The sequence below is a fragment of the Diplotaxodon limnothrissa genome, linkage group LG3 (genome assembly GCF_057381915.1).
Source record: "Diplotaxodon limnothrissa isolate DT_005_m linkage group LG3, D_limnothrissa_male_GT1.1, whole genome shotgun sequence".
NCBI classification, from domain to species: domain Eukaryota; kingdom Metazoa; phylum Chordata; class Actinopteri; order Cichliformes; family Cichlidae; genus Diplotaxodon; species Diplotaxodon limnothrissa.
The window spans coordinates 47,786,982-47,805,202 of NC_140598.1; the positions used below are offsets into that span (position 1 = coordinate 47,786,982).

The 18,221-nt window shown below is 40.1% G+C and overlaps 2 protein-coding genes across 2 annotated transcripts in view; both read right to left on the reverse strand.

The window, feature by feature from the left end:
• The window catches only part of LOC146636231 (Fc receptor-like protein 5), a 95,869-nt gene extending 87,726 nt beyond the window's left edge, over positions 1-8,143 (reverse strand). The window contains exons 1-8 of the mRNA XM_085350308.1: positions 7,962-8,143; positions 7,481-7,729; positions 7,198-7,305; positions 5,848-5,910; positions 5,684-5,743; positions 5,269-5,331; positions 4,968-5,050; positions 4,778-4,876 (exon numbers count right to left, since the gene is read on the reverse strand). Coding sequence (XP_085206434.1) covers positions 4,778-4,876; positions 4,968-5,050; positions 5,269-5,331; positions 5,684-5,743; positions 5,848-5,910; positions 7,198-7,305; positions 7,481-7,729; positions 7,962-8,070 — 834 coding nt within the window. The 5' untranslated portion in view covers positions 8,071-8,143. The remainder of the gene's footprint in view (positions 1-4,777; positions 4,877-4,967; positions 5,051-5,268; positions 5,332-5,683; positions 5,744-5,847; positions 5,911-7,197; positions 7,306-7,480; positions 7,730-7,961) is intronic.
• A 225-nt stretch (positions 8,144-8,368) lies between these two features.
• LOC146636236 (Fc receptor-like protein 5) lies at positions 8,369-14,736 on the reverse strand. The gene is made up of 7 exons (XM_085350309.1): positions 14,436-14,736; positions 14,061-14,321; positions 13,006-13,278; positions 9,960-10,307; positions 9,279-9,557; positions 8,888-9,169; positions 8,369-8,592 (listed from the first exon to the last, which is right to left on the reverse strand). Exons 1-7 carry the CDS (start codon positions 14,734-14,736, stop codon positions 8,369-8,371), a joined length of 1,968 nt encoding a protein of 655 aa, XP_085206435.1.
• Positions 14,737-18,221: the final 3,485 nt, after the last annotated feature.

The window sequence follows — 18,221 nt, forward strand, 5'->3', positions numbered from 1 at the left end:
TTTACTGTTAACATCGTCCTAGTTTCTGTTTCGTTTTGTTTATATTGTTGATCCAGCCTAAAGTAAACGGCTTGTTTTTTGTTAAGTTCATTCCTGTCTCAACCGTCTGCTTTTGGGCTCGCGCCACTCTCCAGTCATCTGGCCATGACAAAGTCTGTACTGCCACTGTGGTGTATTTTTTGACTCACTAAAAAAGCCATGATTAGGTTTGAGCACCAATTAGTCAAAAAAACAAGTATTATGCTGCACTGCTATTCATACCTGCGTGGCTCTAATTTACCAAGAACCAAAACAAATCCTGTTTCCTAGCTTTTTCTGCAACATGCTAACTCGAGAGTGACGTCACTCCCAATTTCCAACATCCGAGTTCAGAGGTGTCTGAACTCCGATACAGCCTCTATCCTTAATCCTGTCAAACACTTTCTTACAAAGGTTATAATTAAGGTTTGGTGCAGTATCATCTACACATACAAACATGTTGACATCCAGGTGTTTTAGATTGTTTAACAGCAGGCGTGTTTCTTCTTCCCATCACTTTTCTGTTTGAAAGGTAAAATACATTAACATATAATTTCATTTTTTAGCTTATTTGCAGCTTATACATTTTTGTGTTATACTGTGAGGAACTGGCCTGTTTGGAAGTTGCAGTAAGAAGAAAAACATGTCTGTATATGATGTTGTGGACAGAGAGAGTGATGGATGATTTTATTTATTTCAGAGATAAATGAACGTTTACAGCACGTCCATGCAGAGACTCTTAAAGACATGAGCGTGAGAAACAAGCTTTTCACCGTTTCTCTTGATGCCCACATGCGTTATTTATTCTTTAGTCCAGCATGTGTCATCACCACAAGAAAGCTACTTTTAACCTGTTTTCACACATTGTCATACCTGCACATTTCCACTGTGCTGTGTTGACTGGAGGCTTCATTTCCTCTTATGAGGTATCTGACTTGCAGCAGATAAAAATAAACCTGTTGGAGAAAAGACATAACCAACAACTATCTCTTACACATGTAGGCATCAAAGTCTGTTCAGAGGAAGAAAGACGTTATTCTGTATTGTCTTATTTGATCTTGTAGTTTTACTGCTTATTGCTTCTTAAATAAAACAGATCACTATATTAATTTTCAGGTATGCTGAAAAGATTTGCATTTATCAAAATAATCTACAGTTTTCTCCACTCTGTACGAGTGCAATGTATGGTGTCCAAACAACCAAGTTAACCAGCAGAGTATGAGGAGGAAGCAGAGGGGCGGGGATCAGGAAGGTCAGGTGGTTATCAGGAGGATAGGAAAGAGCAAAAGGGTTGGGTATAGTTTCTGGATTTCCATCATTAAAAAAAAAAAAAAAAAAGTGCACGAGAAAAAGTCTCAACATGATGTAAGACAATGTCACACCAACAGGGGGCAGTATAATCTGAACTTTAAAGCCATGTCTGCTGATTAAGAGCTTGAAAACAACGTTTAAATAAAGGAGATGAAAGAAAATAAAATTAGTAAAATACACAAAAGGTAAGATTGTGTTAAAGCTGCATGTTCTCTTTATGGACCTGAAACAAAGAACAGAACAAATACAACTGAAAAACTGACAAAGACTAAAAGGCGCTGAAGATGTGGGGCTGCTGTCTGATGACATGTGTGTTGCAATAACCTGTCAAAACACAGATCAGTACAAATGATTAAACTTGTGATGGTGCTTTGTACAGTTTATTTAACATGTTGTGTCGCAACGTTAGAAATTATGAATCACTTTCAGCCAATAATCAATAAGAAACGTTTCACCCTTTCTGTAGCCACACAACAACAGAAGGAGGATAATTAGCATGAATCCATGTTGTTCATGTTGTTTCTGACTCAGTCGATGTCACAGCTGCTCACTGATTCTGTTCTGTTGCTGCTGCTCTCCCTGCTTCAGGTTTTACATGTTTGCATGTCATCAGCTGATCTCAGAACAGCAACATGACACTAAATATTAATGGTGTGTGAGTGCAATCCCATGTGTTTCATTTATAAATTTCCTCCAAATTAACTGTGGGAACAATAAATTATAAATGGATTAATGTCTCCCTCTATTGGCCACTGGTTGTAATTACAATCCAGTGATTGTACTTGGAAGCTGTGACAAGCTGGGATAAGGAGCTATATCTGTATATCCACACTGACACTTAAAGCCTGTCACAGGACCTACCTTGAACACTGATTCAATTCAATTCAATTCAATTCAATTTTATTTATATAGCGCCAAATCACAACATAAGTCGCCTCAAGGCGCTTCATAGATACAGAGAAAAACCCAACAATCATATGACCCCCTACGAGCAAGCACTTTGGCGACAGTGGGAAGGAAAAACTCCCTTTTAACAGGAAGAAACCTCCGGCAGAACCAGGCTCAGGGAGGGGCGGCCATCTGCTGCGACCGGTTGGGGTGAGTGAAGGAAGACAGGATAAAAGACATGCTGTGGAAGAGAGACAGAGGTTAATAACAGATATGATTCAATGCAGAGAAGTCTATTAACACATAGTGAGTGAGAAAGGTGACTGGAAAGGAAAAACTCAATGCATCATGGGAATCCCCTGGCAGCCTACGTCTATTGCAGCATAACTAAGGGAGGATTCAGGGTCACCTGGTCCAGCCCTAACTATATGCTTTAGCAAAAAGGAAAGTTTTAAGCCTAATCTTGAAAGTAGAGATAGTGTCTGTCTCCTGAATCCAAACTGGAAGCTGGTTCCACAGAAGAGGGGCCTGAAAACTGAAGGCTCTGCCTCCCATTCTACTTTTAAATACTCTAGGAACAACAAGTAGGCCTGCAGAGTGAGAGCGAAGTGCTCTAATAGGGTGATATGGTACTACAAGGTAATTAAGATAAGATGGGGCCTGATTATTTAAGACCTTGTATGTGAGGAGCAGGATTTTGAATTCAATTCTGGATTTAACAGGAAGCCAATGAAGGGAAGCCAAAACAGGAGAAATATGCTCTGATGTCGCTCTGATGTGGAGAATAGATTACTTCAAATGTTCTGTTAGCAAGATAAGATAAGATAAGATAAGATAACCTTTATTAGTCCCACATGTGGGAAATTTGTTTTGTCACAGCAGAGAGTGGACAGTGCAAAGTTAATTAGCAAAAATTAGAGAATACTGGAAAACAATAAGAATAATATACTGTACACAACTGTACAGAATAGAATAGAATGAAATAATGTAAAATATACAATAGGATAAAAATAGAATACAAATGCTATATACAACTGAGTAAAAATATAACTTTGTCAGAAAACAGTATTGCACTTAGTCTTATTGCACATGTGTGTGTTTGATCAGCTGCAAAAGTCTTTGTTGTGGAGTCTGACAGCAGTGGGGAGGAAAGACCTGCGAAATCTCTCCGTCCCACTCAGTGGGTGCTGCAGCCTGCCACTGAAGGAGCTGCTCAGTGCTGTCAGAGTCTCCTGCATGGGGAGGTAGCAATGAATTGAAAATAGAATAACTAGGCTTTCTGATGTGGAGAATAGAATAGATAAATAATGCAGAGCATATTCAGGTAATGCCACCAGGCGGCACCCTGGTAACTGTTATTGATGCATTTACATACACATGTATAATAACTTGCATCTTGACAGTTACAGGATAGAAATACAGATACTCAGAGTTGCACTGATGACCTCTTTGTTTTCTCTTTCAGACAAAAAGAAAATAGAAGAAAGAAAAACAGTCACCAGTGTAGTTATAGTTGTTCACCTACTTTATAGGACAAGGTCATGATTGCTAGTGAAGAGAGAAAACCATCTACAGCACATACTGAGGTGTTAGAGCATATGACCAGCAGTGTTTATCACCATCATGCTGACTTCAGGGGAAAACACTGAGCTAGCTCAACCCAGCTGGTTTAGTTTCCCTGACTGAGCAGGAGCCTGACCTGTACCTCCACCTTACTGTGACTAAATGTTTGTGTTTGTGTCATATTTTTAAATTCTTGTGCGATCAGTTAATGATCAAAAGGGAGCATAATGGAAAGGTTTAATCCTTCTACTTCTTTCAGTCATGCTGACCATGGTTGATGCAGAGCTTTAGTTCTCTGTGATGTTCTGTCTCCATCTTTCATATGAGATTCATCACATGTACAAGTTATCTTTTCCTTTAACTGCATCCTGTGACAGCAGCACACAGAGAGCTTCTCTCTGTAAATGTTCTACTTCAGTCCTCTGTGTCAGATACATGCAGACTGCTGTCATGCTCTGAACTGTTAGTGACCGCTTTGCAAATAATGCATCTGTTTATTTCAGGTTTCCATGGCAACACCATTACAAACTGTTTAAGTGGTTGTTTTGTTACTTTGTGAATAATCTCATACGGGAAACAAAAATCAAAGATAAAATGTTCAAATGTGAAAAGATTTTATTTCTCCTTCAAACTACAAAAGCACAGAATGATCAGAAACAAAAATATACATATATGCACGTTTAATAAGAAATAATTCTTATTTATATAATGTACGAGATCTTTAGACAAACACAGTTAAAGTATTTGTTGGTGCCCATATCAGTATTTACCTGTGAAACACTGCAAACACTGACTTTAAGTTGTGCTGTCAGATACTGAAGATCACATATTTCACACTTTGTTCTCACTGCTGTTGGAACATGTTAGATACATTCAAGGTTTATTACAAAATCTTTATACAAATAACTGAATATAAAGAGCACGAATACACCTGCATTTGTTTTATGCTATAAGAGAGCAATATGTCTGATATTATGATGTAATATTGTAACTGTACATAAAGCTGAGCATGTCTGATATTTGGGCAGCAGAGGAGCAAGAGTGGGTTCATAAAAAGCTTCTTCTTGGCTTTGCTGCTACAGCTCTCCTCACTGACCTGTAAGACAAGCACAAAAAGACAAAGTGATTTCCAACATGTAAAGATATTATGAGCTGAAGACATTTAATAATGTGAAGAATAAATCAGCCTGCATGGCAGCAGAATTACTGAGAGAGCTTCCTGATGTGACTTCAGAATAAACTCCTGCATCAGCTGCAGGACTTGATGTTCCTGTGAATGAAGAGAAGATCATTGAAAACAATAATGTCATTAACCAGGAGGAAACTGGATGTGTCCACTAATGCAAAGATAGAACTAGATTTTATTAACCAAGTAATTAGTACACATGAAGACCTAAATAAAAATATTAATATAAACAGATTTACATTTTAAGAGCAGATAAACATGTTGAACAATATTCAGTGGAGATGATGGCAGACTTTGCTCACCTTTGTTTTTCTTGGCTTTTTCTTTTTTGGGCTGTTTGACCTCAGCATACATCAGACTGTCCTCTAAAAGAGACGTCAGAGCTCAGCACACATTTGTTCAGCACAGATATGATGACAAGAACATTACAGAGTAAAAACATGAGAGAAACTATTTAGTTTGGGGACATATAGATGGACAATACCATACTGTACAATAACAATATCATTCTGTATATGAAGCAGACAAACTTACACTAAACTCTGAACGGCCCTCGATGTGTATAAGATTCGGTCTGCTGATGTGTAGTGGTCGTATGTAGTAGCTAAGCTTGGTCAGTGAATAACTAAACTCCATGTTGACCTATAATTACCTGCAATATAATGATGTGATGACACATTCAAGTACAAACACTGAATGAGACTGTTGTGACTGTACCTGCAGCTCCTGTCTTCACATTAGCATAAACAGCACTCTGCTCTGGTTTGTGATGCTTCCCTGTTAAGATGATTGAATCCACAAAGAAATTTAATTAATACATTTTTAAACATTTCAAAAACTTTCCAGGCTTTTTTTCTACATTGTATGTTTTGTGTACTCACACTTATTTCCAAAGTTTTCCAGTTCAATATTAGAGTAAATGACATCTGGAGGTTTATCTGCACCTGAAATGTTCATATTTTAGTTACACAATTGTAAACCAATGACATGGTGCCAGTTTCCTTAAATGAAAAGACTGTTTCATCTCTAGCTCCTCTGTGCTTTTCACATGATGTACTGCACCAGTGTTTCAGTGGCTCACACATGAAAACCAACATGACACATTTTTCAAAGATAAATGAAAAAACAGAAAAACCTTTTACAGAGTTTCATTAGTTGTGTTTAAATCAACAACAGGACTATCAGATATTTTCAGAGCATGAACCCACCATGGTGTTACTGTTTGTGTTGTTCTGATATGAAACAACAACATTTGTGGATTCTTTCAGTCGAGTTAAAGATACAATCAAGTTGTAAAATCCTGTTTGTTTCTGATCTTTTGTGCATGTAGTCAGTTGGTTATTTGGATGAAACTGAACCTAAGAAATGTTCCTGTCAATGGAGATGAATGAAGAGTCAATATTAATAATGATAATAAAGATCGGTTTAAGTGCTGACCACTTACTCGAGGTCTCAGTGTCAGTCATTTCCTGTTTTATTCTCCCCTGTATCTTGTGTCATTCTGTTAACATGTTTTCCATTAGTAACTAAAACACAGTTTTCAGGGTTTTCCATCAGATCCAGTAGTACCATTTTAGTATTTACTTAGCCGGAGTTCCAAGTGATCCGAGGCGATCCCAAAATGTGACGTCAATAGCGTACATGCCACCGATTGACTGGTCAGTGGCATCACTCGATGAGTTACGAGAGCGTCTTGTTGATAAAAAACAAAGAAGCCATTTTTGAAACCCGGCAACCCAGAAATGGCTACACAAGCAACACCGTGGCCCCCGAGTCTATAGAAAGCCACAGACCGAGCAGCAGGTATATCATCGCCGTGATGTTCACCTTTGTTGAATCATTTGTGACAAATACTAATTAAGTCATGGGGTGCTCGACCACGTCACTATGACGATGACCACACACGTTAGGTGGTACTTGAGCGTGATGGAAAACCAGTCGATCTGAGTAATTACTAATGGAAAAGAGGCTTTAGTTAGTTAGTTAACACCTGTTACTCATCATCTCATTATCATGTGTTTTATAAACTGCCTCAGTTTTCCTTTGCTTTGTCACATCTTTCCTCATAGTTTGTTTTCCTAAGAATTGTAGAAATGTGGTTTCCAACTTTTATTTAAATTTGGATTTGTACTGAGTTTAATTTCTACAATAAAGTCGTCATTTAGTTTAGTAACCCTGAAAGGTTCCTAATGTAATATGAATAATAATAAAAACAGAAAAGAGGCTCTTACACTTGGACTGTCTGCAGCGATGCAACAAGAGCAGGAGAATAATAATGAGAGAGACTCCACAAACCAGTCCAACAATCAACCACACAGGAGACGAAGAGCTGTCAGCTCCTGACACAGTTACTGTAACACAAAACAGAAATTAATTATTAATAAATTATAATCTTATAAATAAATGCATTTATAAAATAGAGCCAAGTGACTTTGAGACTTAAATCAGACAATCTAACGTTCCTTCTCAGTCATTGGTTTATAAAAATCCATCACATGTTTTGATCCTGCTCACCTTTAACTGACATCCAGCTCTGTGCTGACTCTCTTCCTGAGTACTGACACTTGTAGAAACCTTCATCAGACTTTGACACTGCAGAGATCTTCAGCTCCCCTCGGGGATCATTTTGAATAAGTTTGTCATTGTGATAGAAAAACACATTGGAAAGTATTTTTTGTGTTCTCAAACTGCAGCTCAGACTAACAGAAGCTCCCTCAGTCACAGGATGAACAGGACTCACCAGGATAGGACCATTACCATCATCTGTGACACAATCACACATATTGTTCCAGTCACATCAGCTGGTGCACACTTTGAGAAAAAGCTGACGAACAATAATAAGAACAGATTGTACAAATGTTCATCATGAAGATCTGATCTTGTACACTTAAAGACTACGGTAAAAATACTGTATGCCACAAAGAAAATAATGGGAGAAATACACATTTGATGTCTAACTCATTAAAATCCAAGAAGTAAATGTATAATAACATACTCTGTACAGTGATGTTGACTGCACTGCTGAACTCTCCTGATCCAGACTCACACCAGTACACTGCAGTATCTGACTTTGATGTGTTGATGTCACATGTGGATCCAGTCATTCTCCTACAGTCAGAGAGTCGGCCGTCCTCAGAGAACTTCCTCACTCTCCACTCAGTGAAGTTTCCCTCACAGGTCAGTGAGACAGAGTCAGAGGTGAAGTGTTGCACTCTGTCAGGACTCACTGTGAGAGACGCTGCTGAATGAACATCTGGAAACGACATGCAGTTAAGAGACAAAGCTCACAGATGTTAGGATTCAAAATATCACTGTGAACATCTACGTTTGACTTCTCTGTGGTTCACAGGAGTCCTGATAGTCATGCAGCCAGATTTACAGACTTTCAAATTATCAACAAGATTAAAATTCCTCAAACTGACCTGCAGACCAGACAAACTTTGGTTGACTGTGATCAGTGTGATACTCTGGGTCTCTTCCAGCTCTGCACACATATCCTGCTGTGTGTGTCTGTCCATGAATGATGTAGGAGTCCTGTGCAGTCCCACTGCCATCAGGTAGCAGCTCATAACTGGAGGATTTCTCTGATAGATCAGGAACAGCTTTATACCAGTAGAAGCTCCATCCTGCAGACGGATGTTCAACCTCACAGTTCAGAGTTACTGAGGCTCCAGGACTCAGCCATGATGGAGACACAGTGAGGACAGGACGGGGTTCATCTGTTCAACAAAGATTTTCTCTCAATGTTTCGTCTCTTAACTCTGAATTCAATGTCACTAAAATGTTGACTCACAAATATTTATGATGAACTTTAAGAGTGAGACTATCTAAACATGTCAAATATCTCAACATGTACTAATAAAAACACGTTTTTACAAACTGTTTCTATTTCCAGGTTAAATGAACTATGACTCTACTTACTGTCAGAAACTGTCAGTGTGACTGAATCACTCCACTCTGTTGTTTCATGCTGTGAACTTTTCATTCTGCCCTTACAGCGATAGTTTCCACTGTTGGATGATGAAGCAGATCTAATCATGTATTCATTTTGATTTGGAGCTTTTATCATGCTGTTTGTTTCCCACTCATAATCCCACTCAGTGTCTCCTCCATGGATCTCACATCTGACAGTGATCGTCTCTCCTCTGTATATCTCAGACCAGTTTGGATACAGAGTCACAACAGGCCTGTTTGAGGCTGTTACTGTTCAAGAAAGTACAATAAAAACACATGAATGTCAAAAATGTTAATGCCTTTTGTTCTTCATCTTCCTCCTTAATCAGGAATTTATCTGACTTCATGTTAAACTCACCAGTTTTCCCAATCCTGACTGACTGGCTGTCCTCTGTGTAGTAAACTGGGTTTCCTCTTCCTCCTCTGCACCTGTAGAGTCCTTCCTGTGAGACACTGATTTGTCCATTTGAGTGGAAAACTGCATCTTGTGTGGTCAGGGCTTCAGAGGATTTCTCATCTCTGTACCAGTAGTATTTCCATCCAGATGATGATGATGGGCTCACAGAGCAGGTCAGGGTCACACTGCCCCCTACTGGAACAGCTGTGTTATCAGCTCTCAGTTTGGCCTTTGGTTTATCTGCAGTTCAGTTTAGACAAAGAACAAAAGTCAATGACTGAATCAAACCAGTTGAAATAACTTGGTGGAAATATGGAAATAATAAATATCACATAACTTTAATGGTGAAGCTACAACAAACTGTACAACTATCACACAAACACAACACTAATCTTTCATATTTAATTTGCTGCATTTCTAAGTTAAAAACACACATGAGGAACAATCAGTGGATTTAATGTTTCTTAGTGGATGTGGTGGAGCAGCTGAGACAGATTCAGCATTTGTTCTGCATTTCATCTTTCATGTATTAGAGCTGCACAGCAGAGAAGTTACTCTCATATGTTTTGTTCTCTTCACTGTGAATAAAAAGCTGCTGTTCAGGTTTTTGTTGTTGGAATAAAAACTAAACATTTTACTGACCAACATGAAAGACAGTTATAAAGCTGTAAGAAAGAAGAAGTGCTTTTTCCTTATTTAGATACTCTGGATGAAAGATCTTACATGATACAGTCAGTGTGATGATATCACTCCACTCTGAGAAGAAATAGTCCCTTCTGCCCCGGCAGCTGTATCCTCCACTGTCAGACTCAGTAGCTCTGATGATTCTGTATTCATTGGATGTTGGAGGTGTGTTTAACTTGGCTGCTCTCCATTCATACGTCCACTGAGCTCCTTCACCTCCCTGAATCTCACATCTGACAGTGACTGTCTCACCGCTGTATATCTGAGTCCAGGATGGCTGCAGGGTCACAGTGGGCTTACTGGGAACTGTTCACAGGAAAATATCCAGTTAGACACAAATAGAAACATAAAAATTCTGCTGTTTAAAACATGAGAGTAACGTGAGTGAAAAAAAATCAACCTCAAATAGGCTACAGGTTTAAACCACACCTCGGGCCAGTCTGACCACTGATAACTGTTTTCATCACGGCCACATCCCACTTTGTAAAATTGCTACAATCAGCACAAAGACAGTCAAAACCAGGCCAGAGGCAGGACTGTTTCATCAGGATGCACTGAGATATTCTCAAACACCCTGACCTGTAGCTGGTTTTTGATAGCATACTGTGCTACATGAAGAACTGTATAGCACAGCTGCACAGTAGCACAGAGGAAATAGCTCCACAGGGTTATACAGGTCACCCAGAGGATAGTCGGCCATCCTTTGCCCTCACTTGAAGAACTGCACAGCTCCCGCAGTCTCAGGAACACGAAGAAAATCCTTCAGGATCCATCTCACCCAGGTCATGCACTGTGTGAACGTCTACCTTCAGGCAGACATTTCAGAGCCATAAAGACAAGAACTAACAAACTAAGGAACAGCTTTGATCCCTCAGCCATCACCATGCTGAACACTGAACAATCAGATCCAACACAACTCTCATATACAGTGTTTACTAGGGGTGCAACGATATTCGTATCGATATTGAACCGTTCGATACAGTGCTTTCAGTTCAGTACGCATATGTATCGAACAATACAAAATTTGTAATTTATTTTATCAACTTTCCTTCTGACGATGCTGTCTGTGTTGAGCGCTCAGTGAATCTGCGTTCGACTACTCCGCCTAGGCTGCACTGTCGAGCGCAGATCCACTGAGCACTCAACACAGACAGCATCGTCAGAAGGAAGAGCGTAGGGCAAGCTAGCGAGACAGAAGTTAAGCTCTCCTTGCAACATGGCAAATTAAACCTCCCCGACCCTCATTCAGATCTGGCGTTTGGAACTATTTTGGTTTTCATGTGACGTATGACCCTGAAGGTAAGCGCATCATGGACTAAAGTAAAACAGTATGTTGGATGTGCCACGCAATGCTTAATTACATGGGTGGGAACTAGTGTGTTAGCGCAGTTAGCTCGTTAACGTGTTGGCCGTCTAGCCCCATGCACGGGGCGATCAGGGGTAGCTCGTTAACGGAGATTTGCCGTGTTGTGGCGTTAAGGTCATTTCAACGAGATTAACCTGAAAGCACTAGTGGGAACACAACGAATATGACTGCACATTTACGCCGACATCATCCTAGTGCAAAGACAAAAACAACAAGCATGCATGCTACAAACTTTACCCGAGTCATTTAGACAGCCGTTAGCACATGATTTTCCTTATGGGGACCTGATATGTTTAATATGCTGCTGAGAATATAGCCCAGAAGAAGCGTATAGTATAGCTTTTATTTTGGAAAGAGCCATTTCTCTGTAATAAACTCTCTTTTCCAAAGATGAATGATTCCTCAATCAGATACAGGGCTCGGGCTATTGTAGGAAGGAAAAATATATGTCAATGCTTTTGCATTCTTTCAGAAATGTAGCTGGCTAATTATGTCATTGGCATCGGTGAGCCACTGTCAATATGTGACATATTGAAATCGCGTTTGAATTTGCGCTTGTTTTTTTGCTTTCACTTTGCAATCGCGCGAACTGTGTATAGAGAGCGACAGTACTGATTGGTGAGTGATGATAATTTGTGCACCAATTCCTCTGACATCGTCTTATCAATCGTTAGCTTACTATGCAAACATGACGCAGCAAGCTTAAACATGTGAGAGGTTGATCGCGCAGAGAATCGCTGACCGGTGTGGGTGTGTGTGTGTGTATAAGCAGCAGGATATATATTTCAGTTCTGCTGAGCCAAATAAGACAGGTCAGGGTGAAGAAGTGACAGCCAAAGAAAAGCTTACCACAAAACGGAGAAGTTATGACAAATCAGACTATAAGGCAAAAACAAAGTGCAGCTTTATGGTTTCATGGACAAAAGAATTTCTGTGGCTGCAACATGACGAGCTAAATAACCAGGGCTGCACATAAGTGGTCCGCAGGTGCGCATTTGCTGTCAAAATAAAAAACACGCACAAGGGTTAGGGTTAAATTTAAAAACTCTACTTTTGAGTTAAAATATATATTTATAATTTTAATAAATGACAAATTAAAAAGGCATGAACATTTTTTTTTGTATCGAAAAAATATCGAACCGTGACACCAAAGTATCGAACCGAACCGAACCGTGAATTTTGTGTATCGTTGCACCCCTAGTGTTTACATTGTTACAGCCCAGTCTCATGTTTACACCTGCAGGTACGGCTGGTATTTACATCAACACTGTAACAAAGAAACAATTGTTTTGTTGTTTGTTATTAAAACAAAATCTGAAACTTTTCACTGCAAGATCTCATTTTTCTTTGGAATTTGAACTTTTGTAGCTAAAACACATTTTTTAAAGGTCTGAATTGTTTTGTTGATGTTTTTTGGAGAGCACATTCTCTGTGAGGGTGAGTCCTTAGTCTCACAATTGTGGACTTAAATCAAAAACAAAGTTGAATAAATGTTTCTATTTTCCCACCTCTCCAAGTAATCTTAGTGAGCAGAAAACTTATCTGAGGGTTAATAAACTCACAGCTATTAGATAAAGTTGTTAGCACACATTACATAATGACCTCTTAGTCTGGTAGAAATAAAATAATTAAACTCACGAGTTTCTCTAACTGTGACATCACTGCTGTCCTCTGTGTAGTAAACTGGATCTCCTCTCCCTCCTCTGCAGTGGTACAGACCTCCTTGTGAGACACTAATAACTCTGTTTGCTTCATTTCCTCTCATGAGCTGAGCTTTAGAAGAGACTGAATCACGTCTGAACCAGTCAAACTTCCAGCCAGCAGAGCCCTCCACAGAGCAGCTCAGTGTCACACTGCCCCCTGCTGGTATGACTGAACTTTGTGCTGTCAGTGTGGCTCTGGGTTTACTTGCTGTTGAAGAAACAAAATAAGTAAAACATTAAATCACCCTCAAGAATAAACTTGTTACAGCACTGATCAAACTTTAAACATTCACTGATTAATTTATCTACAAACAGAAACAAAGTAGTTTTTGTTGGAGCTCTTTAAAGCACCTGCAAGGACAGCATGCTAATGCTAAGCTAGCCAATAACCAAGAGTGATGAACTTCATCCTAACAAACTGATGAGCAGTCAGGCTGCAGCTCCATTTCTACCTGTTCATGTTTCTACTGTAGAATCACCATGACAACTGATTTAAGGTCTCTTTGTGCTGGTTTTGTGTAAGAACTTTTTTGCTTTACATTTTTGAGAAATGATCCCAACACTGATCCCAACAAAGAGGGGAAATACCTCCAACATGCACAAACATTTGACCTCACAGCCTCTAATCTGCATGAATGTCTTTGATATTCTGCTTAGAGATGGTGGCGACTCTCAAAGTGGAGCCAATGAGAATCAATAAATTCTCATCCATTCCCATCCCTACCTGCATGTGACACATTAGACTGTTTAACAAACTAAAGATTTCACTGATTTATCATTCTCTTATCAAACTGTCATCTCTGTACATTCCTCTTTAAATTGCTGATATTTTAAGAGCCTCCATGGTGTCTCTCCTTTCTGTTTGCACAGTGAGAAAAACTGTTGTCCTGAGCTGCCTGCAGACAGCTGGATCATTGTTGGAGTTTTCCTGTTAAGACAGATGTAAACATGAAAACATTAAATGTCAGCATGAATCATGGTCCAACTCACATGAAACTGTCAGTCTGAAGGCATCACTCCATCCTGTTAAGAGATAGTCACTGCTACCCCGACATCTGTAGTCTCCACTGTGGGACACTGAAACTCTGCTGATCCTGTATTCACTGGATGTTGGAGGGCTGTTTGTGTTGGGTGCTGTCCATTCATATTTCCACACCTTTCCTTCACCTCCCTGAATCTCACATCTGAGAGTGATTGTCTCACCAGTGAATATCTGAGACCAGCTGTGCTGCAGATTCACAACAGCCATAACTGTTCAACAAACAAATAAAAACAAATATTAAACTGAAAAAATTATATTTATAAATGGTTACTTTAATGTAGTCATTGTTTTTTTTTTATTTCACAACAAAATTTCACCCTCACCTTGTTTCTGAATTGTAACTGCAGCACTGTCCTCTGTGGAGAAAACTGGATCTCCTCTCCCTCCTCTGCAGTAATAGATGCCTCCTTCTGAAATACTGATCGTGTGCTCTGATGTTCCAGCTCCTATTTTCTGAGCTCCAGAAAACTCTGAATCACGTCTGAACCAGTCAAACTTCCAGCCAGCAGAGCCCTCCACAGAGCAGCTCAGTGTCACACTGCCCCCTGCTGGTATGACTGAACTTTGTGCTGTCAGTGTGACTCTGGGTTTACTTGCTGTTGTAGTTACAGGAAAGACAAACATCAGACTGTCAGTTGTTTCAGGAAAAACTTTGTTACAATAAATAAAGATTTTAAAGAGAAAGTAAAAAATTCAAGAATCATTTTAGAAATATGCAATTTGTTGTTTTTTTCAGTAAGTGCTTAATAGTAATGATCAAACTTCACACATTCAGAATCAGAATCAGAATCAGAATCAGAATGGGGTTTATTGCCAAATGTTGAGCAGGTTTACAACATTAGGAAATTGCTGCGGTGCTTCAGTGCAAACATAGTGTCATAAATAGCACTTAAATAGACATGGAAAAATAAAAGTAAGAATAAGAATTAAAAGTGCTACGTAGAAAGATATGTGCATGAGATATACATGAGATATATACATGAGAATAAGAATTAAGAGTGCTACATAGAAAGATATATACATGATATATACATGAGTGCAGGTGGTGATCAGTGCCAAACATGGAATGATGCAGTGAACACAGCGTAGGGTCATGTGTTAGTGGTAGGAACAGTCATACGGTTATTGTTCATGTGTCCAACAGCAGAGGGGAAGAAACTGTTCCTATGGCGAGAGGTTCTGGTGCGAATGGACCGGAGCCTCCTGCCTGAGGGGAGCAGGTCGAACAGACTGTGTCCAGGGTGAGAAGGGTCAGCTGAGATCCGAGCTGCACGCCGCAATGTCCTGGAGGTGTACAGGTCCTGCAGAGATGGGAGTCTGCAGCCAATCACCTTCTCGGCAGAGCGCACAACACGCTGCAGTCTCTGTTTGTCCCTGATAGTGGCTCCAGCGTACCACACGGTGATGGAGGAGGTGAGGATGGACTCGATGATTGCAGTGTAGAACTGCATCATCGTCCGTGTTGGCAGGTTGAATTTCTTCAGCTGCCTCAGGAAGTACATCCTCTGCTGGGCTTTCTTGATGACGGAGGTGATGGTGGGCTCCCACTTCAGGTCCTGGGTGATGGTGGTACCCAGGAAGCGGAATGAGTCCACAGAGGTGATGGGGGTGTCAGTCAGGATGATGGGGGGGAGTGGGGCTGTGTGCTTCCTGAAGTCCACAATAATCTCCACTGTCTTCTGGGCATTCAGCACCAGGTTGTTGTGGCTGCACCAGGACACCAGACGTTCAACCTCCCTCCTGTAGGCAGACTCATCCCCGTCCGAGATGAGCCCAATAACGAGCCCAATTCACTCAGTCATTTAGCTTCTAGCACCAAACAGAAAACATTTACCTGCATGTGACACATTAGACTGTCTTCATGCACAACTACACAACAGATTCCCTCTGATTTATTCTTCATCTATTCAAAGACAAATGTTACAAATACAAAGTACTTTATCCATGTTTAATCCATGGTCAGTTTGTTTGTGTCCCCTCTACTTTTCCCTTTAATAATAGTCTAAAGTCACACTACACTGAATGGTGTCTGTTATTGTTCGAGCACCGTGACCATCGCTGACATGGTTCCAACATCAAGTTCAGGTAGTTTTCTATGATCTTAAATTTAATTTTGAATAATGTAAACACCTTATTTACAGAGGAAAACTCAACAATCAGAGAGGCTGACAGACTCCAATGAAGTCTCCAATAAAATAAAACCACACAGGAGTCCTTTGAGTTTAATTCAGCTAAAGATGGAGTTTGTGTTCCTCGTGAGACCAAACTTGCCAAAATGTGATCAACCTGTGGAGGGTCTTGTTTAACGCTGCCACTGCAGCTCGTCTAACATCTGATTGGTTACCATGTAGAGTAAGTCAGCACAGATCAATACTAGAAAATCGACTGCGATGAACTGGTGGTACTGTGGACGTGAGGCAGCCAGGTATCCCAGAATGCATTTCAATTCACAAGCAGTAATTATAGTGCTATCGAGTATAAGTAAAGTTTTAAAATACCCTTGTTTTTATGGCAAGAAATTTACCTTGAAAGTGGTGCAACTGTGTATAATATGATTCACAAGCGTAAAGTAAGATTTACAGATGTGTGCAGTGATTTGTGTGCAACTTTTCAGGTCTCCAGTTCACACAAACTATTGTACAAATGTGTCGACACAAACCTGAGTAACTGCTGATCATTGAGGGACAAATTTTAACGTCCAGATTGTTTTTCAGATTTCTTTCTTTAAAATTCATCGTCCATAATTCAGAGATTATAATAAATATACTTAATACAATACAAGATGTCTTAAAACACTGGGATTGCCAGGCTTCTACCGTTCTACCTTTAAAAGCCGGAGAGCAGTCAAATGCTGGAAGTGGAAGCTAAATTGGCTAGTCATTCATATGTATATTAGGTTGTTACCTAGGAATTCTGGAGGGAGGGGAGTGGGGGTGTGTGATTGAGGGGGTGGGGGAGTGGAGTGTTTCAGTTTGCCATCTTAGGGAGAAATCAACACACATGGGTGTATGTCCTTTGTTGCTGACATTTATTGATAAAAACAGTACAAAAAACCAACCATTTGTACACATATGTACAAATAATAATAAAAAGTGAGTGAGTACATTTCAACATTTTCAGCAATCACTCACAATCCTGGCACTGCCATGGTATCTGTCGTCTGCATTTACCACATGTGTATCTGTAGCAGTGAACACATCGCACAGTGGCCTGATTTTTCTTGCATTTGTGTTTGACCTGACCTTGGCCTTAGCCGTTGGCTCTCCATCTGCAGCGTACGCTTCTATTGGGGTGAAAGGGAGACAGGTCCCCACATGTTCTTCACGCCACACTGTGCCATCTTTCGCTGTCTCAGTCCCCAAACAAGCTCTCTTTTTCGGTGGAGAAGCAGTCTCCTCATCTGCAGTGTGAACAAATTCAAATTGTGAGCAATGGGAAGGTCAAACAAAATCACAAATGCATGCATAGATACTAATTATAATTCCAGTATCTCCTCCTCTGTATCCTCTGCATTTTCTTTCCTTGGAGAGGAGGTCCGTACACCACAGAATTCTTCAGGGCAATGAAGGATTAGGCTAAGTGCAGTGAGATTGTATCACATATATATACCCTTGATCACAATTGATCAGACATTATTCTGATACAGAGGAGGAGATACTGGAATTATAATTAGTATCTATGCATGCATTTGTGATTTTGTTTGACCTTCCCATTGCTCACAATTTGAATTTGTTGGAAATAACAATTTATCTTATTTCTTAGGTGTTTTCAACCTCTGCTGCCACGCTGACGGCGTATGCGGCCATATGCTGAAAATGTTGAAATGTATTCACTCACTCACTCACTCACTCAACGGCGCTGACCAGTTGCCGTGTTTTATAACATGATTGACATGGCAGCACTGAATGCACATGTGCTGTATCAAGCATGCACCGGGACGAAGGAAAGACGGGTGGACTTCCTGGTGGCGCTTGCAACAGAGTTGGCTCGCTCTCATGTAGCTCCGAAGAAGGCAAGAAAAGAACAGTTGCTTCGGACACAACCCTCCACACCTGGCCCTGGAAAAAGAGCCACGTGTCAGGTCAAACACAAATGCAAGAAAAATCAGG